The 24,785-nt window shown below is 51.8% G+C and overlaps 1 protein-coding gene across 1 annotated transcript in view; it reads right to left on the reverse strand.

Moving 5' to 3' along the window:
• The window catches only part of Scgdelta (sarcoglycan delta), a 230,783-nt gene extending 206,603 nt beyond the window's left edge, over nt 1–24,180 (reverse strand). The window contains exons 1-2 of the mRNA XM_025303374.1: nt 22,888–24,180; nt 20,620–20,801 (exon numbers count right to left, since the gene is read on the reverse strand). Of these exons, the coding sequence (XP_025159159.1) occupies nt 20,620–20,796 (177 nt within the window). The 5' untranslated portion in view covers nt 20,797–20,801; nt 22,888–24,180. The remainder of the gene's footprint in view (nt 1–20,619; nt 20,802–22,887) is intronic.
• Nucleotides 24,181–24,785: the final 605 nt, after the last annotated feature.

Genomic DNA, 24,785 nt, shown 5'->3' on the forward strand with positions numbered 1-24,785 from the left:
GTCATTAGTCGCGACCGAGCGAGAGAGTTACATCGCGTCGCACGACTGTTTCGCGCCTCGCGTCCTTATAATTCCCCCTAGTCTCCATCCGCTCGCCCGCGGCTTTCCGGATTCTAAACAGATTTCTGTCTATATTTGCCCATCCATCCCTTCCCCACTCGGCGATCGGCGAGGCCGCGAGGCGCAACGAGTGAATGAAAATTGTTGCTTGGCCTGGCGCATTATTCACGGGCGCAACGGGCCAACGAAAACACGACGACGAATCAATTTTATTCGGAGCGTGAGCCGCGGATTTGCTCGTTTTATCGATAACTCCGGCGATCCGGCGCGGACAAAATTGCCGGAATAAAGGGGCGCAATATCGACGCGAAATTAACAAGGAGGATAAAGGAGAGCGAAATGGAGAGGACGCGGAGAGGAACGACGGCGACCGTGCGGATAGGATAGGCGGGCGGGTGGGGAGGAATGGGAGGGGGTGTGGACTATCGGCAACGAAGGACGACGCGAGCCGGGGGAGGGGGCGATGAGACGAGGGCGAGGAGTCGTCCTCGAAGGAGGACTTTCGGCGGCTGGCTGCCGGAATCAGAAATCGATTGTTCGGCAATAACAATTCGGTGCACTCAGCCGAGAGGCGGACTGCGGCCGAGCACTACTTTCGTGTCGGCGCAATATCTGTGAGTGCATTTTTCCGGATATCGAGACGAACCACCGAGCGAGCGAGCGAGCACGCGCGCGACCCGACAGGAAATCAGGCGTGCCGAGGGAGTCCCGATTTTTCGAACACATCGCGGCATCGCGCTACTCGGAGCGACGCCGCTCGTCATCGCTGCACTATTATCGCTGCATCCACAATGGACGCGCGCGCGTGCGACATTATGCGCGCGATCGCGACAGGCCGCGCGAGACTGGCTTCACAATCGGCGATACATTTTCCGCTCCGACAATGCGTCTCGCGGCAAAAAGCGGAGAGGAACGTTTCCTCGCGTTCCCCATGACTTTGTCAGAAGAGATTCGAGAGAATTAAGGAAGGAGTGCGAGGGATGAGAGGGGGAGGAAAAGGTGCGGGATATTCGAGATATTTCGCGCGGGTCGCGAGAGAGAGAGAGAGAGAGAGAGAGAGAGAGAGACGCGCTGAAGGCGAAGAAAATTTCCTTTCGAACTGCCGGCAGCATCGGCGCAATTGCGTGCAGATGTTGCGCGCTTGTTCCTTTGTTAATTAAGCTCGGTGCGTTATTGTTGTCATGCGCAGGACTAGCAGTTGATAAATTAAAAATTGCTTCCGCGTCGCGTCTCGCCCGCGCGGTACTGCGGAATAAGGAGGAAATAATAAAAGGACGCTTTTTAATAGAGATTAGCGGCGTGAGTCGATTATCAGGGATTAATCCGAAATTAGAAAGACGCGCGCGGAGCGAATGCAGGAAATGGGTTTGTTTTTGCATTTCTTTTTTTCTTTTTTCTTTTTTCCTCTTTCTCTCTCCTTTCTTTCTCGACGTCAACGAGATATATGGCTACATGCGCGGCTTCCTTTTTCCGGCGCCGCCGCATTAACGTGTCATTCCGGCTTCTAATTGTCGCGCAGCGCGCGCAAACAACGACGACGTCGACAATTGATTCCTCGCGTTTGTTCCTCGTACTTGTTCGCGACAGCGACGCGGCTGGCTCGCACGCGTGGCTCACAATTTTCAAACAGATGCCGCGTTGCGCCGGGCAATTTAATTTGCGCGTCGCTCGTTCACGCTCCTTGAGGACGATAAAAATTCGTTTTCGAAAGGTGCGTGGTGCCTCCGTCGGCACTCTGCGTATATTTTACGCAGGATGTACAACACGCGCGACAATGACGACAACGACGACGACGACGACGACGACGACGGCGAGGTACACGTGCTCGCGCGCCGAGCGAGTCTCGCGCGGGCCGCTGTGTAAGATTCCTGACGTCGTAAAAGGCTCGTATCTGCCGATTTGGCAGCCCGGCGAGGCGAAATAGCGCGTTTTACAATCGCGTGCCGCGCCATTCCGAAAAGGCGTCGCTCGCTCGACGAACTTATGGTAGCGCGCGCGGCGCGTAAAAATCACCCCTCCCGGTAACACCCGGCCTGCCGTCGAAACCTAACGGCGGAACGTTTCAATCCCTCGGTCCCCCATGTCGGGGAATAAAACGAAAGCACCCTCTGCCGGCGATGCGTCGACGCGTCCTTGAATCCTCAAACGCGAGGAGGCGTATCGCGCGAAGATTTTACCACGCGGAGCGAAAGCGGAAGAGCGCTGCCCGACGACGAATCGTTCGTCGTACGTCAGTCGCGCGATATCATCGAGATTGTTAACTCGACTAAACACCTCCTTCCCCGGGGGAGAGAAGGAAAAAAAAACAAGTGCAAAGGAGACGGGCCCGAGAGAAAAACGGAGTTTGCGGCAGATAGTATCGCCGCGGCGCGGAGGCCGCCGACGCGCGAAAGCCGCCGTCCATTAAGATAAGAATTATTCTCCCGGCGCTAATCTCGGGGCCGGCCCGCGTTACCGCGTTATTACATCTCCCCATTTGCGTCACATTCATTACACGCACGCGTGTAAAAGCCGCGAAATGTATTCCTCCGGGCGCATATAAGGAATGTCGGGGCCGGGGATACGCGCCCAATTTAGCCGCGGCAACCCCACCGGCGCGCCGTGGATGCAAACGTTTTTATGGCTGGTAATTCATAACCGGTGGCACGCTCCGCGATCGCGAGAACGCCGCCACGAGGGGGGTGCTGAAGCGTGCGGGAGGGGTGCGGCGGTGATGATGGTGGTAGCAACAGCGGAGGATGGCGTTCGGATGCAGGCGCGGGGGGGTAGGCAGGTAGAAAGGTAGGTAGGTAGATAGATAGATAGGCAGGCAGGCAGGCAGATAGGGTAGGTTGGTCGCGAGGGAGACTGCGACAGGAAGAGCGAGAGAAAGTGAGACGAGAGGAGGGCACGGCGGCGATAGTTGCGAGTGCGACGAGAAAGGAGCGGGGAGAAGGGAGGAAGGCGCAAGAATCGGGGGCGAGAATAACTAACAGCGATGGGGGAGGCGAAGTGGCAGCCTGCACAATGTTGGAACGAGAGACGCGTAAACTTAATTGACAAGCACAGGTGGCGCTTAAACCTGACTACCCTTCGCTCGTACTTAACTACTTGCTGCAGCCTCCTTCGTTCGCTACCCTTCTCCCAGGCCTCCTCCGCATCCACGTGTCTGGCACTCTCACACACACACACACACACACACTCTCTTTCTCTCTCTCTCTCTCTCTCTCTCTCCCTCTTGCTCCGTCGCGATGCGCGGATCGAAACGATGCATTTCTGTTTGCAGGATCCGTGCTGCAAAATTGCAGCCACCAGCCGAATGAAGTTTCGCATGCTCGACGAACGAGGCGAGCGAGCGAACGAACGTGGCGAACGAGGCGAGCGGGCCGGAGCCGAGGGAAATTGGAAACGCGAGCCGAGCGGAACGGGATTCGAACCGATTTCAGGGGCCGGTCGTCTCGAGGTTTACCGCCACGAGAGCGCACGAGTCCGTAATATTTCCTGCGCGAGCGCTTCTTCTTTGCGGACGTCGCTCCGTACGGACACACCGAAACATCGCGGTCCCCGCTCGGCTCGGCCGCTGGATTATACCTACGAGTGACGTCTGCAAACGCGGGCCCGAAGATGACCGAACGGTGGAACGGCCGCAGATTGAACCTACCTCCCCCTGCCCCCCCCCCCCCGGCCCCTGAGCTTCTGACACGCCGGAGGGATGCTGGCAATTAAAACACAACGAGAGAGGAAAACGCAAAGGGGCGGAGAGGAGAGCAGGGAGAAGGGAGAGTTTATCATCGCGTTAGATATTTCGCGATATTTTACGTAATATTCATCGTGTAAAATTCATCGCGTTAGATATTTCACGATATTTTGCGTAACATTAATCTTTGAATATTGTGTGCTGTATACTTTCGTTACAGCTCGCCGGATGAATATTCAACCGGCTGACGCCAAGGTTATCTCAGAGTGATTCAATGTTTTTTCATCTTTTTTTCATTATTTATTATTTCTTGATATTTCCCGATTGCGATAAATATTCGCGCTGCAGCGAGTCGCCATTTACGACGTGTGCTTTTTCCCGTCTGTTTTTTTTTTTCTTTTTTTTTCTATTTTGTTTCCGAGCGCGACGAGTCCATACGTTGAAAAGTTCATCCATCCGTTAACCCTCATGTCCAACACTGCGTGTGCATCTTTAATCGCTCCGATTTACGGTGGCTGAAAAGGGTTTGAGGTGGCGCGCGGCGTCGCACCCTCGTCTCTCTCTCTCTTGTCGGGTCGCGTAAAAAATTAACGAGTTGCCTTCCGAGGTCAAGCGCGACGTCGATTGGCGAACCCCTTCATATTAACGAAAGCAAAAAGAAAACAGATTCTTAACTGCATATTTCGCACGGTGGGCGATTTGTAGCAATTAAAAAGCGCGCCATTGTGCGCACGGGAAAAATGTTTCCTGTCTCATTAAAAATTAATATTCTACCTTTTACGCAAACGATTTAATTCGAATAATCATCTGAACGGCAACGATTGCTCGCTAATCGAAAAATTGTCTAGGCAATAGCAAAATGAGCTCCGCAAGGCGCCTGCCGGCAGGATATCGTCCTTCGAGAGAGATTCATTGCAAATATTATGAACAGAATCTTGACTGTGCCAGGACCAAAAACAACACGTGGTGTCAGGATGATTTCTGAGTTCCCACTTACACACGCGCAGAGGAAAAAAAGGAGGAAGCAAATGTGTGTGAGAGAGAGCGAGAGAGAGAGAGAGAGAGAGAGAGAGAGAGAGAGAGAGAGGAGGAGGAGGAGGAGGAGGGAAAGATAGTTTCCCGATCGCAGTTTCCGTCGACCATCGTATCGACCACCTGCAGTCGCGCGCAGAGAACTGAGAACGCGCCCCCGTACTAAAACAAATATTTGTCCGGCAGTGATGCGATATATTTTCCGCTGCAAACAGCGACGGATAGTAATTCCTGCCGAAAGCGTCGCGTTTCGCGAGCGTGTAAGGAGAAAAATAAATGTCTCGGCAAACAACGAGTCAGTTAACAGAAGGGGGAGGGGCGCAGTTGATGCGGAAAAATCGCGCGCGCACGTTGCCGAGCGATCGGCGATGAACTGTGAGCTAACGGCCTCATTTATTAAATCCAATTCGTATGTACGTAACTGGGTAACTCGATAATAGAATGTTCTACGGTATAGATCACCGCCGCCGCGGAGCGGCGGTTATTTTTATTTCGAGATAATTTTGCATATACATGATGAACGATGAGCGCGACGCGACGACGAACGCGAGCGAATGTCCCCCGCGATTATCATTATTAACGGATCGAAAGCTCGCGTGGAGCAAATCTGCCGTTGTAACCGCGGATTACGCGTGCGAGAAAGAGCCAATTTTATCGTCGATTATAATACGTTGAAGGATGTTTATCGAGAGGTGTTGAGAGGTACTTTACACAAATAGGTTCTTCTATCGCGTATAAATGGCGTACCTTTTGGGCTTTTAATCGTATTATTGCGCGCACACGAGTGATCGCGCTTCGTCAGTCGAGCAAACGCCCGCGACGAAATTGGCGCGGGGCTTCATCAGCGAGGGAAGGATATTTCTGCGGCGATGAACGCGGAAAGCCGATAGAGGGCGATGAAGGACAGCAGAAACGACGCGGCGACGCTCTGGACGCATCCGCTCGGCCAAGGGTCGGCCGACGATCATTTTGATCGTCAAGCTCTCGACGTTAACCGAATCTGCGGCGCGCGGTAAATGAAATTAACGATTCGCCCGTCTGCCCAACCGCGAAACGTGGCCCGGCACGACGTCCTGTCTCTCTTAATCTCTCTTTCGTGCCGCACCTGATGCCGACGCATCCGCGCTGCGATTCCGTCGAAATTTTCGGCGCGAATCTCTCGTGCGAGCCCGATGAAGGAAAATATATGACACCGCAGCGACGCGCTGCGCCATCGCGAGGCGAATCAAGTTCTGTTCGCATCACTCCGTGACGTAACGACCGGCCATTGTGCATACTTTGCCGATACCATGACTAATTGAGCGAGGACTGAAAATAATCGCGCGCGATTCCTCTTGTTGTAAATTACGTGATAAACCGTCGCGTGGACGATTAATCATATCGTTCGTTACTCGTACGTTCGACGCACTGAATCGGCTTCTAATTGATAGCGCAATGGAATCTCGCGCGTTACATTTCAGTCGCAGCACTTGACTAAAAACTAAATTTCTCACATTCCGCGCGTCGGCGAAGAAAAGAAAAAAAATAGGAAACAACTTGGTCAAGAAGAAGCTTCTCGCATACTTTCCCTTTTTTGCAAAAATGATGAAATGAAATTAATCGACATCACACAGAAACATAAAGTTTCTCCCTATGACTTCTCATGCGTAAATTTAGAAAAATAGCATGTAGCAGCGTTCTCTACGCAGTAATAAAAAGAGGGGAGTTTTTGTAAGTTTGCCGATTTCGCACAGTAATAATTCTGGGGAAATACTTCGCTCAGTTTTTCTATTGACACTAACAATATTGAAAGTATCACAATTGACACGCGCAAAAATATTTAGAATATTCAGATTCGAAAAACGGCCCTCTTCCGCCCGCCTCGTGTTATCAGTGTTATCGACAGTGTTATTATTTTTTTCATGGATGGGAATATGTAGGCAAACGTTACCTATTTACACAAGTTCGATTAATATTACAGCAACATTCCAATAAAAAAGAAGAAATAACGAACAATGTGTGCGTACGTACCAAAAATATAAATGTCATTTCGCGGTGTCGATTGTAACACGAGAGCAAACTATTAGTAGCAGAAGCAATGTGACTAATTTACTTCAATTACTGATTCTGGCGTGTATTTATTTATTTACGGGTTTGTTGATTTCAGGTCCAATCGGAAATGTTCTATTCGAGCGCGACAGAAATACGTCATAGAAATACACCTCGAAACATAACAAGATCAATAAGAAACCCCGCCGATTGTCTATTTCGGAACATGTTGGTCCGCGAAATTTTCTCGTAACGCGTAATTTAGTCCGCGATTACCGCGATAACACTCTGCGCGCGCGAGGGAAGGGGAGAAAGAGAAAAGAGAGAGCGAGAGGGAGAGGGACAGAGAAAAGTTTTAGCGATTTCACAAACAAAGGGCGACAAAAGAGAGGAAGCACTTCCTCGCGTCCGCGCGTGTGTGTGCGTTCGTGCGTATACATGTCCGTGAACCCGCGTGTATGTGTGTGTGTGTGTGTGTGTGTGTGTGTGGGTGTCAGAGGGGTAAGTCGGTCGTAATATGGCGATACGGTAACAAGAACGGGGCGAGCGAGCGAGCGAACAGGCGAACGATGAATTCAGTTTACGATGCCTATTTTCCAGGCCTGGCTACGCCCGGATACTTTATTATTGTCGCTACTTCGAGGTTGCAGAGACGTGCATGCGCGCGTACACTCGCGTCGAAGAGATTTTCGCGATAGAGAGACGGAAAGAAGGACAGCCAGCAGGGTTGCGTGTTCCCGGGTGAGAAATGGGACAGGATCCTGTCGAGCCGGGATATTTCTCCGCTACGCCCCCTCCCCCCCCCCTCCCGCCCTCGCATATGTATCGCGAATCGATCGAGAAGAGATGGCCGAGATCGAGTGACGCGCGGTTTCGTGAAATTAATTCGACGAGACGTTCCCGAGGAGATTCCGAAAATAAAGTTTCGCGTTTTGCCCCGCTTTTTGAATACCTTCGGATTTTCGTGTCTTGAGAAATTTTTTTTCTTTTCTTTTTTCCTCTTACTTTATACCCAACCACCCTGTAGATCAGAGACTACTACACACGACGATAGGGATCAGAGAGACGCGAGAGCACGAATATTATTATGAAATAAATTGGCGTGCATTTATATCGCGATAATATTGATCACCAGCCGTGTGATGACTTCGGATTTATAATTGCGCCCCTGGCTCTCCTTTTTTCTCTTTTTTTTTTTTCCCCAATTTCCCCTGTGCCCGCCGCGAGATTTATTAGGTCGACGGTAGTCTCTGTCGTATTTTTGTTGATTAAATAAACGCTACCAAAATTAATGCATACTTTCCTCGGAACTTTACATCGTCGGATTATTGATGGATATTCGCGGCGATGATCGCGCAGCGGGCTAAGCAAGGCAGCTTTTAATTTTCCTCCATAGCGAACTCACTGCGTCGTTCGCCGGGCACTAAAAAGAAAACGTCGGGCTCGTTAAAAAAATACCTTCTTTTTTTTCACCGAGCATACCAGCTGCACGTACGTGCGCAAAGGTGCAACCGGCTTCCGGCCGGCACGCACGTTACGACCATTAATAAATCACGTTTAAGCGTTTGTCGCGCGTAACGTTAGTCTTCGATGCGACAAGAGAGCGAGCAATGTATCGCCATTTATTACTTATTCACGCCGCCGGCAAATTGCCGGATGAACGAGCCGGAGTAAATCTTTCGCGAGGAACGACGCGAAGTTGTTCTCCGAAATACCTCGGACGTCTCCCCCCCCCCCGAAAATATTCAGATCCACCGCTGCGAGATCCACAGACGCAACGATGAATTAACTAGACGCGCGCGGTAATGTTGTATCGCGTTAAGGTGACTGGAGGGTCAGATTACTGAAAAATCGTGCTTGTCTTTGATAATGATTTTGTGACGAACTGAATAAATGTGCAAGAGTGAAAATTTTACATATATTTATATAACATATGAGGAATAGAAACATTTTGTTTTTAAACAAATACTCATATAAATATACGTCGACTTAAATTTTAAACGGGTTTCTCTCGAAATTTTCAAAATTGTTCAACTTTCTGCAGTGATTTCTCCGAAACTGAGCTTCGTATCGATTTGAAATGGTAAAGCAATAATATTTGTTCATGCGGCTCTCAGCCATGAACCATGAACAAAATATCCGTCAAAATATTTCATTTCGAGATATTAATCTTTTTATTATGTAAAAGACCTGAAAAAATTGAATTTTTTCCTAATAGTAGCTGCCATTTTGTTCGATTCTTTTTTTTCTAGTGGTTCACCGGATAATGATAAGCCTCCTCAAGATTTCCAGCTAAAATTCGCTCTGATCGGACCACCGAGAGCCGAGATATTACTGCAAAAACGATAGCTTGAAAAAAAGAAGAGTATATTTCAGCTATATATATATATATCGTATATTTATACGAGTATTTGTTAATAAACAAAATTTTTCTACTTTTCATATGTTGTACAACTATACCTAAAATTTTCATTCTTGCACATTTATGCAGTTCGTCACAAAATATTATCAAAAACAAGCACGATTTTTCATCAATCTGACCCTCCAGTCCCCTTAACACACAGCGGCCGAGATTACACTTGCGTTAATTTCTGCTGTTTTTTTATTTACTCACTCGTCGCACACACGCGCAATTCGCCGGCTGTCCCGTTCCACCCTTCGACATTGCACGTCGCACGGAAAGATGGCGCGCGCGCGCACAACGTTAAATCGCAAAATTCGCCGCGTCTACACGGCGCACGCAGTGCGGAATACTTTCTATTGAAGCGGTCTTACGGTTGTGCGCTCTGCCGGAGGCGTATATCAGCTATAATTCAAGATTCCTCGTTCTTATTCTTTGACGCGGAGAGACGCATCCCCGGCATTCCGCTTGACTCCGGCTTGTCTCGGCAGCTCCGTGATGAACGCGCGGAAGAACACGTAGTGTGTCGCTTTAATATCATTCAATCCTTCGCACGCGGAGCAATGGGTGTGCGACGCATATCCCGCGCACGCGCGATCCTTTTTCCTCCGTCAAGTTGCAGAGATAGAGGTCACATTAGGAGCGACGGTTGTCGCCGGGCGAACGACTCGGGAGTCGACGGCTTACCGAGAGCCTGCGATTGAAAACAGCTGGAGAGAACTTGCTCTCCAAGGTACGTATCAACCGATAATAAAGCTCGACCGCGATTTTGGTTGTGCGTTAAACTTGCAAATATTACTGTCGAACTTGAGGGATCGGTAGAGAAGAAGAGCGATCGGTCTCAAGATGCAACACATCTTACTTTGATGTTATACAGGATATCCCGAAAGAATTGACCCGCAGGTCTTGACTTGAGGAGTGTATCAAGGGAACCTAGTCAGGAGCAGTTTATAATGGCAACATACGCTCGCAAACGAAAAATAGAGGCGTTTACCATATCGCTTAAACTTGGCGCCATGATGAACAGCAGTCGGGGGAATATGAATATGAGTAGTTGCATAATCCCGTCTGACCTCGGACAATTTTTCCACCCCCAGCACCTACAGTGACGTAGCCGGAGCCGTGATGCGAATGCTCACACAGGATTCGCTAACTGGCGAAAAGTCCGTGCCGTGTCACCGAACGATAATCATTTGCAAATCCCCGATGAAATTCCTCCTATTTTTTTACAAAGCTATCATCGACAGAGTGGAACAATAAGTCGTACCTATTTGAATCGACCAAAAGCTAACTATATTATTTTGTATCTCGTGCGATACAGAGAAGCGATTGAACGGCCAACTTTACGAGCAGCTCTGTAGTAGTTTCGTAATTTGACCGTAGCGAAGATTATCAGCGGTCCCTATTAAAAAGTTACTCCACGGTGTTCTCTCGGTACGCTTCCTGATTTATCGGTCAAATCTTTCGGAATATAAACCAATAATAAGCCCGAATCGAAATTTTAGTCGTACGTGTATTAAACTTACAAATACTGCCAAATTTGAAAGATCAACAGAGAATCTCAAGATACATTACACACACACACACACACACACACAAGAAATTATCTTATTTTCGTGTTACATATAGTTTCTAATGTTTCCTCTGACCTATCATGATGAGATTTAAAGGAGAGCACCTATATATACATCCGTGAATTATAAAATATCAAATAGTTCGTAAGTGGATACTTATCTATACCTCAACGAAACGATGTTAAAGTGACTATTTGTAGCGTCAAGAAATAATCATTTGTATAACACAGTATTATATCTCGAGATTCTCCTTGATGAGTCCTTCAAGCTTAACAGAATATGCAGAGTTAATATGAGATCAAAATGTGTTTACTCTCGGGAATCCGTCCACGACAGGCTTATTAGTTCGCGCAATAATTATTACAAAATCGCGCGCGAAACAAAAATCAGCCGGCCTGGCTATTTGCGATATTTCGCGTCGAGTTCGGCTATCCTCGGGAGTAACTAATCAGCCCCAACTTTGCGACCGAATCCGGTGACCGAAACAGCAAGTCTCTGGACTCTCGAGACTCACCTTGTGTGCGCAAAGATCGAACGTGGCTCACCGTCGTACCATTAAGAGCGCCCAAAAGACTATGAAATGCGACTAATACTGCGTTTATACAAAGCGAATATGTAAAGGCCGCGCGTTACATCCTTCTTGCAGCGCGTAAGAAAGCTTACAGCAGCAATCTGGACGGGCGAGGAGCGCGCGAGAGGGTGAGAAGCGAGACGCCGTTCGAGGACGGAGCGCGAGAGCGAGAGAGAGAGAGAGAGAGAGAGAGAGAGGGGGAGAGAGAGAGACAGAGAAGGTTATTAAGGAGATTATGGACGGGTCGTTGCGCGAACTTCAAAGGACCAATTCCCATTTTCAATTTGCTGCGGGATAGGGGGTGAGGCAAGAAGGAGTGGGAAGGAGGGGAGGGGGAGACATAGTAGAAGAAGGGTGCGGGGGAGGACGCGACGGGGGTCAAAGCCAAGCCATTCTACCGGCTAGATCCTTGCCGTCCGAGCATTGGGTTCCGCGTATCCTCGACTGCCGAAGAATTCCATTTCAAGAGTTTTCCCTTGGAGGGGCTTCCACGAGGAGACTCGCGACTGTGCCTGAAGGAAGCCGTCTCCCAACGGCGAGACGAGACGCGTGTCGTTCTTATAAATACGTAAATGAAATGTGCGCACGTCCCCCGTCTAACCGCGCGCTCCTCTCCATCTTCGGGGCGAGTACGCACAGGATAGGAAATGTCGCTTTTGTGAACGATTCGACCGGCGGATTTCTCGAGAAAATATATCGCCGCCGCTGTGTGTTACGAATTAATCCCGCCGCTAGAATTTTATTATTGTTTCACTATGACCGTCCCCTCCCCCCCCCCCCCCCCCCCCCGCCGCTGCCATTCGACAATCGAATTGCGGAATTGGTCGTCGTTTCGAGCCACTTGTCCTATTTTAAGCGTCGCTTCTCGACGCAGGAATAGATCCGTGGAAAATTAAAATATCTTGCTCGTCGAGCGACGACACAGCCGCGGTCTATTCAATTGTATCAATCCCGACATCTCGTGGCTGAGTGGCCCTGTAAATAATTCGCCGGGAGCGTTTTTGAACGACGCGACAGCGTACTCGGGAAATAAGCTGCCGCCGACTTCTCTCTGTCATGAATTTCCAAAACGCGCGGCGACTTCGCCAGAAACGCGGAAAATCCCAAACGCGTGTACCTGTCGAAAAGTGTTCAAAGCGAAGCTTCTCAGCTGCTTACGGATAGAATCGAGCGCTGCGCTGCGGTAATGACAAGTGAAATCCTGAGAAACAGCCAGCTGGGATTTCCCCGTTCGAATTTCAATCGGCCAGATACGCTAATTCGCCAGATAATTCGAAACGATCCGCTGTAACTCGCCATAGACGCGCACACACACACACACACACACACACACACACACACTCTCACGTGTCTACCCTCTCCCGATAATTTCAAGAAAAGAGCTGTCGCGAAACAGCCACGGCTGCAGAATCGACGGTGGCTGTGTGAATGGCCGCTGTTCTAAAAGCAGCGACAATCCGCTGACACTCGATCGCCAGCACCACCGCGCGGAATGCCGATTTCATTCGCGGCCCGCCGTCCGTCTCCACCTGGCAATCATCAATCTCCTTCTCTCGTTCCCGACCGAGTCGTACCCGGAGTGGCACTAATTCAGCGCCCTTGTCCCGCGGTCTCCTCGTCAACTTCCAACTTCTCCTACACTCCTGCCACTTAGGCGACGTTGTACGGAAGACAGGAGGGCATTTCGTTCGTGCCGGCAGCCGAATAAATAGCCGTCCATACATCAACGCCCCCGCAATCGCGGGGACCTCCGCGAACACAGCACGCTCGCCTTAACATTGTCTACAGTCGATGGCTGAAGCGCATTCAGCATTCGCTCGGTTCAGACATCGACTCCGAAACTGTCGGTTGCCGGCGGCCAGCCAGTCGCCGACGAAACTTCCCGATAGTCCGCGATATCCATCCCCCCGTTCGCCGCCGCCACCCCCGCTGTCCGCGAGGATATCAGAAAGAAAAGCCTGACCGGAATCGTGCCTGGCGCGTCGTTCTTTCTCAGAGTGCAATTAACCGCGCGATTCTCGCGTGTCTTCCAGCCGCGCACGAATTTAATTTCGCATCCGAAACCGACGATCTGTTAGTGCCGCAATTGGAAAGATAAAACGCGCGCCGTCGAGGAGGCATATTAATTTCGCCGGGCCAATTAGCGATAATCGCGAGCGTATTGATTTTCTTTCCTCAGCTTGAGTTGCGTAACGCGTCCGCGACGCTTCATATATCTCCTTGAATAAATCCGACGGGGTTTAACGACTCTTGAGATGCGATGAAATATAGACAGATGTGTGTATATATATATATATATATATAAAATATGTATCAAAAGAGCACATGTACACACATATGTAAGTATATGAGAATATGTAAAATTTGGAGATGTGAGATCCGGGATATTTGCTTGTCAGTACGGATCAAAGATTCATAAGTCAGAAACGGTCGCGAGTTTGCGAAGCGTGATTCCGGTGCGAGAGAGACATTCGTCGGAAATGCTGACAATGAGAGCCGGAGAGAAAGTGCGATGAAATAAACGTCGGCTGATTTTATGAATTCCGGAATACGACAGTCGGCCGCGACGTGAGCAGCCATATTATTATTATATTACCGTCGCGTCGGTGTTTTATATATATATATATATATATATATATATATATATATATATATATGTACATCGACGAGACCGCGAGGGTCGGCCCGATAATTTCAACAGCGCGGGCGAAGTAGTAGAAGAAGCACAAGAAGAAGTCCCATTCATCCGGCGCTCGCACCGGAAACTGACAAAACAGTTGATACGCCATGATATAGCAGGCTACGGGAATACGAATGGACGTGGGTGGATATACGAGGCACGAATGGCGTCGAAGGGGAGTTTGAGGAAAAGTCTTCGGTCCGTTGGACGGAAGGGGAAAGAGGAGAACGAGAAAGGGAAACAGAGAGGGACAGGGAGAGAGGGACGAATTATAGAGATAAAAAAAGAAACGACGGAAAGAACGGAAGGCGAGAAAGTGATGGCGAAAATGGCGAGCATGGAAAAAAATATTCACGAATACGAGGGTTGGCTGTCCCTAGCGACTCTGAGAGAGAGAGGGGGGAGAGAGAGAGAGAGAGAGAGACAGAGACAGAGAGAGAGAGAGAGAGAGAGAGAGAGAGAGAGAGAGAGAGAGAGAGAGAGAGAGAGAGAGAGAGAGAGAGAGAGCGAGACCGGGGGAACGAAAGAGGTAGAGAAAACACGCACAGTAAAATGTCATCGAGCGATCCTGATTTACGGCGCCGGCAAATCGACGGAGGGAACTTTCGAGCCTGTGCGCGGCCGGAAACCGAGAAATTTTTGCTCGTTCGAACTTTCATCGGCGCGCTTCGCGAACGACGTGCGATAAAAAATGTAGACGCTCCACCGAGCCATCGTTCTCCGTCTGTCGGCGGATGGCAAGGCGGACGGAGAGTGCGGTACGAGAGGGGAAATTATTTTCGAGGAATGGAAATTATTTTCGATCGTCTGGGAAATTAAATAAGAGCGCGCCGCCGGCGCGGCGCGGCGCGGCGGACACCCGCGTGGGATATTAATTTTTCCAACGAATCAACATTCGGTCGCGCTCCGTTCCGGACGCTCCTGCGGACGCTAATGCACGCCGTACAGTCACGGCAGACCGCGTCATTGAACAGCGCTTACGACTGATCTAATAGCTGCTGCCGCGCACCGTCGCGGGCACTAATTCGCCGGATTATGAGATTGGAAGACGATTATTGCGACAGCTACGCTAAGAAGCGGAGCAACGCGACTTCATAGTGACAACGAAGTCTATCTATTGTCGTACGTAACCTAAGCGAATCCTTTAGAGCTATCGGATAACGCCAGTTATGTGCGATCTTTTATTCCGACGCACGTGCTTTTATTTGCACGATGAAGTATCCGCGAGCGAGAGGATTTCGCCATCTCCGTACATATATATACAGGGTGTCCTACATACACAGGCAAAGGTCGGAGCCAAATTGTCAATGAAATCGAGTGAATGGAAAGGTTCGGGCAAGTATGCATCGATTGTAAAAGTACGCGACGGTCGTAACTTTTTGATAAAATATTCGAAAATCGAAGATTTACATAATAAGTGAAATTATTCTCCACATCTCTTGGCTCTTATTTATGGAGACACGTAAAATAGTTTATAAGAATCTGATGTTAACAAAAGACTAGCTTTGAATAGAGAATATTCTCAATTGCACCAAGCTGACAGTGTCGGCGACAATCGCAGGTACGAGGTACGTAGAGAGAGAGAGAGAGAGAGAGAAATGAACAATCGATATCACGGCAGGGCACAGATTATTCGCATAATTAGCAGCGTCTGCTCCCGACAATTGACGGGGAAGATCGCGCGACAAATATTATCTCGCGGCGAACAAGAGCAGTCTTTCAAAGTGTAACCGAGTTCCAGCACGAGCGCCGGTATAAATTGCACACAATTAGCCGGTTAACTGCCAATTAGCAAAAGGTGTTTGTATCTGTAGCGCTTGGAGAAGGGCGCCCCGCCGCGGCGCCACTAGCGGAAACAATATTTGTCTTTGATTACCTTAGAAGTGTTTGCGCAAACGGGGTAAATAATACCGGTCGCGCGGCGTCGAACACGCCTCATCGATTACGCCGCGCGGTTGCACCCGAAAAGGCGCCAGTACTCTTCCACCGGCCCCCGCGCACCCTCGCTCGCAGCCCTGCCTACCCCATAGCCGGCGCTAATTACCGAATTACCACTCAAATTAAGCCCCATTACGTATGATTGGCCCACTTATCGACCATCGAGGAACCGGCGCCGCGACAACGCGGCCCATTACGTTTGCAACTTAATTCGCGAGACGAAGGTCGCTGCGGGACTCGCCGCGCCGGCCGGAATTAGCGGTCGATCGAGCGGGTAGTAATTTATTCACTAGCCGGAGTCTCGGTCCGTTTCTTTGGCAATTAAACGTTACTAATAGAAGACTTTACGTAATTTAAGGTATGAGAGGCGGATTATCCCGAGCAACACCGGCACGACGGAGGATTAGCCCAGGCGACTCTTATTCCTTTTCATCGAAGCGAACATCCCATGTGGACTCCGCGCAGAAATTTCTTCCAATTCTGCAAAATTACATCGAACCGTGCGCAAGATCGCAAGCCTCGAGTAAGCGTTTCTCATTAAGGACTGACGACAGTCAGTCCGAGAATCCGAGCGATCGGTCTGAAAATCCTGCGCCTAGAAATATCAGAATCGCGGCCATCGCGCACGAACGAAACCGCGCACATAAGCGGTGCGAGATTTTCTCTTAATAAATACGGACTGCGAGGGACTTTAAAATATATATATATATATATATATATCAGCTGTCGATTTACGGCCCGAGTACTCGCGCGCTGCCTTTTATCGTCACCGTCGCCGTCGCCGTCGCGACAGAAACACGGCGCGCGAATGAAAGGCGCGCAATCCCGCGGTCGATAATTTCGGCGGTGGAATTCTCGAAGGCCGGACCGTAACGACTTTCATCCGGCGCACTGAATAACTATGCAAATGCCCTCTCTCCCCGACCTCTCGACCCACCCCCTCCCACCCTCTGCCCGCCGACTTCCACGTAGCGCAGGGGTTTAAGCAGGGGGATCGTCGATGGGGCGCCCTACAGCCGCGGCCCGAGTTACGAGGAAACGGGCCCATAAAGCCACACGCACGGCCAAGATTGACCTCTCCGACCGGACGATGATGTCCGTCGTGAACGGCGTAACGAGACCCCCTTCAGCAGGTGAGGCGAGGCGGGACGAGGCGAGACGAGACGGCCGTTCGCGCGACCTCGCATTTCCCGCGGATATCAAATTGCCATCTGGACCGCAGCGCGGAGCGCGACCGGGATTCGTCCGCGAGGAACTTTTCCGTCTGCGGATGAGAGTGAGAGAGGGAGGGAGGGAGGGAGGGAGGAAGAGAGAGAGAGAGAGAGAGAGCTCTCGTCCGCCGCGGTCGCGCTTAAAGCGCCATTTGCCCCTTACTCCTCCAGCCCCCGCCCCCGCCCCCAGAGAGGGCCGAGGTCTCTCTACACGCCTTTTTATCCTTCGTTAATACTCGCAAAACGTCCGGACGAGTCGCACTTTTCAAGTTCCGCCACTCCGTTTGTCCGCGTATTACGCGACGTACATATAGAGTACCTCGAGAGTTCTTTCTCTTTATACTTCTTTCTTTCTCCCTCTCTCTCTCTCTCTCTCTCTATCTTTCTCTGTCTCCCTCTTCCTCTCTTTCCTCTCTCTCTCTCTCTCTCTCTCTCCTGACTTTTGACTCTCCGTTAACACTAACAGAGTAATCTTTCCGTGCTTGAATGATCGTCTGTGCGTCGTAGAATACGGGAAGAAAAAGGACGCAAGAAGAATTGAATGAGCTCCCTTTCCACGGGGGCAAGTTACTAATTAACCGGCGCCGCGGAATGGAACTGGCGCGGCGCATAATGGATAGCGAGGCCGAAATCAAAATCTCGCGAGACACGACGAGAGAAAGAGAGAGAGAGAGAGAGAGAGAGAGAGCGCTGGTCAAACCAGCGGCAAGTCCGCATTAGTCGATATATAAAATGTTCTCGCAGCCCCGGAGCCAATGGGCAGCTTCCGTCTCGTAATTAATCACGGTCCGTCGCGAATGGCGGGAGGAGGCTGGCGGACGGATGGCAGGGAGGGAGGGAGGGAGGGAGGAAGCGTATCGAAAATCATTTCGAGTCGCCGAGTCGCGTTATCAAACATTTAAACCGCGACAGCGACGACCGTGACGTGACCTACGGTGATAATCGCGGGGTCATTTTCAGCGACCGAAACGTCGCGAAACGAAAGAGAATCCGCCAATTAACCGAAGTCTATACAATAATATTTCGCGAACTGTCGGCCCTCCGTACGCGTCATCACGCACCCCGTGTCCGTGTGTACATCCCAGTCGTGCGCACCATCCCCCCCCCCCCCCGCACGCTCACTGGTCGAGCCGAAATGGTAGTCTCTCAAGCCCGTATCCATCGCCGTTAAATTAATAACCGTGCTATCCGCGTGTACCGAACTCCTCGAAATATCGCCCGACGCCCTCTGGCTGCCGTCCATCCGCGCGTCTCATCCCGTCACACCCCTGCGCCGGCAAACCCATAGCCATATATCCCGCATATGGCTCGCGTGCACGCGCCAGCCGAATACGTGCGGGTGACGAGCGGAATTCAGAATTCCGAGTGTGCGAGGGGGGACTACGCCGATGCGCCGCACATCGCGCTGCAGCCCGCCCGCGCAGGGAGCGCGCAGTGACGAAGGGAGAGAACGTCAGGGAGAGAGAAAGAGGAGCGGAGAGCGAATAGACAGAGAGAGAAAGAGAGCCGCGCGAAGCTCGGCAAAGAGGGAATCACAATGCCAAAGCGAGCCCGTATCGTCGTCAGGCCGGTCGACACGACCGATAACAGTCAATGCACTAAATGCATCGGGGGATCGAATCTGGGCGATTCATTTTCGCGCCGAACCGGCGCAGCGCGACGCGCGGTTCGCTTCAGTTCGGCTCGCTTCAGCTCGTTCTCTCGCGTGCCCGCGCCGTATAATATTCGCTCGAATCAAAAATCCGCATTTTTTCCCCGGCTTTTCCTCCCCCTCCTCTCTCGCTCTCTCTCTCTCTCTCTCTCTCTCCCCCTCCCTCTCTGCTCAGGAAATACCGGTCAGAGCGGGCTGACGCCGACTGCTACGTCAGCCGCGAGATGCTCGTTACCTGCCTGAGAAACGTGGTGCGGCTCGCGTGTCTCGGTGAAATTAACTTCAAATAGATATCGTGTTTGCGCTCGTGTAATATTTGCCAACACTCGCCGTCGCGCGTTACCAAATCGCGCCCTCGAATCTTTTTGTTTCCGTTCGGAATCGCCGATCAACGGCTCGGGGCTGGAGAGGGTGCGAAGAACGCGGGCGGAGGGGGCAATCAAACGTGAAACAATGAGATCGTATGTATAATGGGAAAGCAACGTCGCATCTAGTCATCCCCCCTCCCCCCTCCCCGGTACTAGATGAAAAAATTATCAAACATACCGTTCGACTCTGAACAACGGGCCAATTAAACGCATGAGAAATTCACGCGGCGGGGCGAGCATCGAAATGATCGAGTTCATCATCGTCCTAGGGGGGAGTCTCGTCGGACTCGGAAAGGATATTTATGTTTTACGAGCCGGGCACCTTTCCCCCCGCCCCGCCCCGCCCCGGTAGTTCGCCATTTCGCAGTCTACCGACAGAGATCAGCTATCCGGCTGATCGGACAGCCGAGTTGATTATCGGGAGATGGCTCCATTTCGTATTATTTATTTCAGGGCTTCGTCAATCTCCATGCATTAATTATTTCGAGAATTGTCACCTGTCGCCGCGCGGCGTATAGATATTTCCGTGCGCGTCAGAGCATCGTGACGCTTATGTCGGTCCCAGTTTGCCGGGCGATGGGCCAGGCGCTTTGAATTTCGATCGCGCAACACGCGCGACAGCGACCTACATGCGCCGCGGCATAATTCCGCGTGTCGTAAAAGTCCGAATGGCTCGCGAATCGATCCCTCGTTATCCTCGACGGAGTAATTTCGCCCGGGCTCGCGCGCAACGCGGACTTCCACTATAATTAAATCTCCGCGTGTCCTCTGATTGCTTCATTAGCGCATTACTTGTTATTCGTCGCGCCAACGCGCAACAACGCTCGCATCTCCGCGTGAGAGAGAGAGAGAGAGAGAGAGAGAGAGAGAGAGAGAGAGAGAGAGAGAGAGAGAGAGAGAGAGAGAGAGAGAGAGAGAGAGAGAGAGAGAGAGAGAGAGAGAAAGTCGGCTGGAAACCGACGGTGGAAATCGACGGGCGAGTGAGATCGGACGTGTCTCTCCTCGCCGTCATCAGCCCGGCGTCAAGGTGCAATTGGAGAGCACAAAATATCGAGCGGTATTATTGAAGAATCCGAAAGTTGCGCCGGTCCCGTCAGATGTCTCACCGCTCCACCGCGAATCGCAATCGAAACATCCCGCGCACGGAATGGGAAGCGAATTTGCAAGATGCGGTATTACTTCCAAGAGCCCCCCATCAATCGTGCATGGCATGGAAATTTAATAACCTGATACTCTGAATATCTAGAGATACGTAAAAAATATGTTGCGACGTTCCCGAAGGAGCGAAAGAAAAATATACGTCTCAACGACAATGTCCGAAAATGCTTGTCGGACGGGCCGGACGATCGTATCGAATGAAAAAGTCGTTCGACTAATCCTTCGGGAGACGAAGAAAATATAGATAGACCTTTGCCGATAAACTACTCACCGTGTGCGGCGACCAGTGGTGAGGCCAGGTCTTCGTCTCGTGACTGCCGCTGACCGACGGTTGACTTGCTAAAAAGACGACCCGTCTGTCGGTGCTTCCGGTTCCGGTGCCACTAGTGGTCAAAAGGGCCGCCCTGGCCCTCGATCCGCCGATGCTTAACGTTGGTGACGTGTCCATTACGCCTTGAAAGCCAGACACATTACAAGGGTCGCAGAATTGCGAAGCGAACGTTTGCGGGGGATTGAGTCGAGGCTCGTGTAGCGCGCGCGTGCGAGTGTAATTGTTCGTTTTCCTTCTCTCTTTTTGCTTCTTTCGTATAATATATTCGAGAGATAATTCTGCACGCGGGAGAGTATTTTTTATTATAATTTTAAGCGCGCGCGCGCGCGACACGCACCAGTCGAGTTTGCGCGAACAGTACAGGTTCCGCGTTCTCGAGGAGAAAAAGAAAAGAGAATGTTTTCTGCATATTTGATAGGAGGTTTATTTCCGAGCGCGGAATATATTGGCCGAAGTGCAGCGATTTCGATTAAAATGCGCGCCGCGGCTTGCGCAAGGAACACGGATTTTCTTTATTTCGCTGAGCGGATTTCGACTACTCGCACAAGATAACGACTTTCAGCGAAATTCAATGAGGGTAATGAAGCCCGTTAGCCGGCGGATGAATGCAGCCGGGGGATGCTGAAAACGTGGCTTTCGTGTCGAATGTACTTCTTACTAGGAAAATTCTTATTAATCCGGGCTTTTCGCGCGGCGCGCTTCGGTATTCGTCGGCTGTAAGCAAGGCCTTAGGACCTAATAATACAGGATGCGATTCCGATAATGCCATTTTAATGGCACCCCGAGTGTGTGTGACCCCGAGGCCGATGTATCGCCGGAATATTTTCGCCCGGCATCCTCTCGGCATCCGCGAGAATAGTCGAGACGTGACCCTCGACATTACGCTCAGAGTATCGCGTAAAATCAAGTCCGCTCCAGTCTAACATTTAATTCAAATAAACGACGGCGAGTAATGAGCATAAAGAATGCCGAAGAGCGGGAGTGGAAATTACATCCCATTACTTAATTTCAGCGCGCAAAGTCCTCGAGTCCCGAGTTAACATTTTCCAGCAACGTTTCCGCCAGCGTGCCGCTGGTTTCTTAAAAATTTCATTACCCTCTCCTGGAGCTACTACCTCGCCTCTACTCTTCTTTCTCCTTCTCCTCCTTCTTCTCCTCTGCTTCACTCCCTTCCTCCTTTTTCTCTTATTTTCGCCACGCTTGCGCGACGTGGCCGCGATTCGTAAGGAAGGATCGACGGAGGCGTACAATGCGAAGATCCAACAACTCCGCTTCCATCGCGATGAAATCCGATGAGCGTAATCGAGCTCGTTAGGCCGTCGGGGATGAAAACTCCGCGAGCCACTCGTACGTCGGTAAAATCCGCGGTAGGTGGAGCGGGAGGCGGGCGAGAGAGAGAGAGAGAGAGAGAGAGAGAGAGAGAGCGGCCCGAGTGCCCGAGCGAAAAAGGAACGCGAAGAAGCGCGCACGTAGTACGTTTTTCAGTGGGATTTACGGATCGTCGGCGGGCATTAAGGGAAATGATGCGCGACCGCATCCTCCTCCCCCCGCGCGCGCGCGAGCACGCGACAGAGGGAAGAATGGACCGCGAGCGGGCGGGCCGGCGATCGAAAGCGGCATAATTTCGGTGAGTTGAATTCTCGATACCGGAAATATGGATGAATATACCTTACATCGACCGACCGACACCCGGGCCTTTCATCGTCGCGATTGAACGGAGGAGAATCGTTTCTCGTCTGGGCGCCATCGAAATTTAAACTCTGCGCGGAATTACGCTCCCGGACGGGCGGATAATTGCAATATCGCTGCAAACTCGATACACTCGCCGACTCGGACGATATTAATAATGGCCATAATTTCTTTGCAATTATATGATATCCGCGGGATTCGAGCGGATAAATGGATGCCGCTTGATGGTTATACGATTGATAAAAGGTAAATATTGGAGAGACACTTTGTCTCCGTTGCAGCGTGTCGAGTTTAGTACGACCGCGCGCGCGCTCTCTCTCTCTCTCTCTCTCTCTCTCTCTCTCTCTCTCGTCGTCTGAGCTAGCTGACCGTTTCGAAAGCGGCCGTAGCCGTAAAGGCGATAATGCGGCGCGGCGGAGAAAGAGGAACAAGTGGAACAAAAGCGATAATCTCGAGAACGGGCAAACGGAGCGGGACGAAGCGAAGGGGCGGGCCAATAATCATGAAATCGAGCCTTACCTTGCAATTGAATCTTCCCACGCTCGAGTACGCCGTGAACGTCGGCGATCTGCTAACGCCGGGACGTGCTAACGGCCGGCCGTTAGATCGCCGAAAGGGACGAGGGACGAGTTGTTCGCGTCGCGATCGACCACTCTCCTATTCAGATTTCAGCCGGTGGTCGTCCACCCTCGTCTCGCACGCGGGCTCCTCCGCCAACCTCCTCAACCAGGTAATCCCCGTAGTCGCGTGCACCTAATCATTATAGCGGCGGGTGCGGGTGGCGCTAGGTGTCCCTTAAATCGTTCCAGCACGACGTCGGCTCCTCCTCCGCGCAATTACGAGTCATTACGAGCGGGATTCCACCGTGCGGCGAACACACTCGCGCGCCGCCGCGCCGGCTCGTACACACCGCGGCTACACGCCAGGTGCTACACGCCAAAGTGCGTGGCGTTATTTACGGCCGATCGAGAGGGAGCGGCGGGAAGGTGGTCGAGACTCTCCTCTCTCTCTCTCTCTCTCTCTCTCTCTCTCTCTCTCTCTCTCTCTCTCCCTCTCTCTCTCTCTCTGGCCCTTCAGGATGACGACGACGAGGGGCAGGGATGACTGTGGAGCCTCGCTCGAGGAGAGATCCGTCGTCGATCGGCGGCGCGACGATTCGTTAAACTCCGCCCGTTAAAAGCTGTCCGCTAGCGTGACGCGGCGCAGAGAGAGAGAGAGAGAGCGCGCGCGTTGATCGGGACGAGCGGAACGGCCTTCTCGCGCCTGACAGCCGCGTGAAATCCCGCCACTTTGTGATTTACTATCGCGTGGGGGGGAGGGGGTTCGATCGCCCCGCGCGCGCGGCAAGCACGAGCTCCAATTTCGCGGCGGAATGACTGACAAACCCGCGGCCGTGCGCCTACTACCGGCTGCTGTTTCTGCTCGCCCTGTCGGAAGACCGATCCTCTCCCGCCGAGAGAGCGCGAGAACGCGCTTTCAATCACACCCACGCCGCTTTTAATGTCGTCGAGCCGATCACACCGAGATGCCCGCCGCCGCCGGCGCCGCTACTACAACTTTCCATCATCAGCTTGGCTGATGATCCTCGCGGTTCCTCTCGCGTCGCGACACCAGCCGGACCGCTCTCGGTCATGGGCTCTCTCTCGCTCACGCGCGCGCGCGCGAGCGATCGTCCCGATTCAGCGGCTCGGAACGATCTGCGCGGCAGGTACGAGCGTGGCCGCCGCGCGAGCTCCGGCACAGTCGTCACCCCGCCAAGCGCCGCGTACGGAATCGCGCACGACACTGAAGCGGCAGGAAGTCTCGCGCTCGAGGCGAACCTCTCTCGCGGATTCGCGGGCTCACGTGTGAAATTCTTGCGCATGCACCGACGCCTTCCGTCCCTCCCCATCCCTCTTCGCCTCGCCCCCGATGGTGTTTCGCTGCGTCTCGCTCTACCCCACGGAGATCCCCTTCGCCGTGTCCTCTCTGGCTCTCCGTGCCGCCTCTCCCCTGCCCCTTCTGGCTGTCCCTCCCTCCCCCCTCTCTCTCTCTCTCTCTCTGTCTCGCTCGCTCGCTCGTTCGTTCCCCTCGTTCAACTTTCGTCCCTCGTCCTTTCGCCCCTCGTCGCGTTTCTAACGCCGTTCCAACTGTCGCCTTTCCCTCTTCGTCTTCAGTCGTCGTCCTGGCCGCGTCTCGCGTCGCTTCTTCTACCTCCGCTTCTTTCCCTTCTTCCGGATAGCTCCTGAATCATGAAGCGACAAGTGTTTGACGCCGGGGCCGCGCTCGTGCGGGAGTTAAAGAAGTATTTCATGAAGTAAGCACGAGAGTATCTCGGCTCACAGCTGCGGAAACGGGTAGTATCCTTAATTGGTCCCTCCTCGAGCAGCGCGGCGGCCGATCGATGTCGTGGCGGTAACCTGGGTCAGAAAAAATAA

The sequence above is a fragment of the Harpegnathos saltator genome, unplaced genomic scaffold, assembly GCF_003227715.2.
Source record: "Harpegnathos saltator strain DR-91 unplaced genomic scaffold, Hsal_v8.6 scaffold115, whole genome shotgun sequence".
Taxonomy (NCBI): domain Eukaryota; kingdom Metazoa; phylum Arthropoda; class Insecta; order Hymenoptera; family Formicidae; genus Harpegnathos; species Harpegnathos saltator.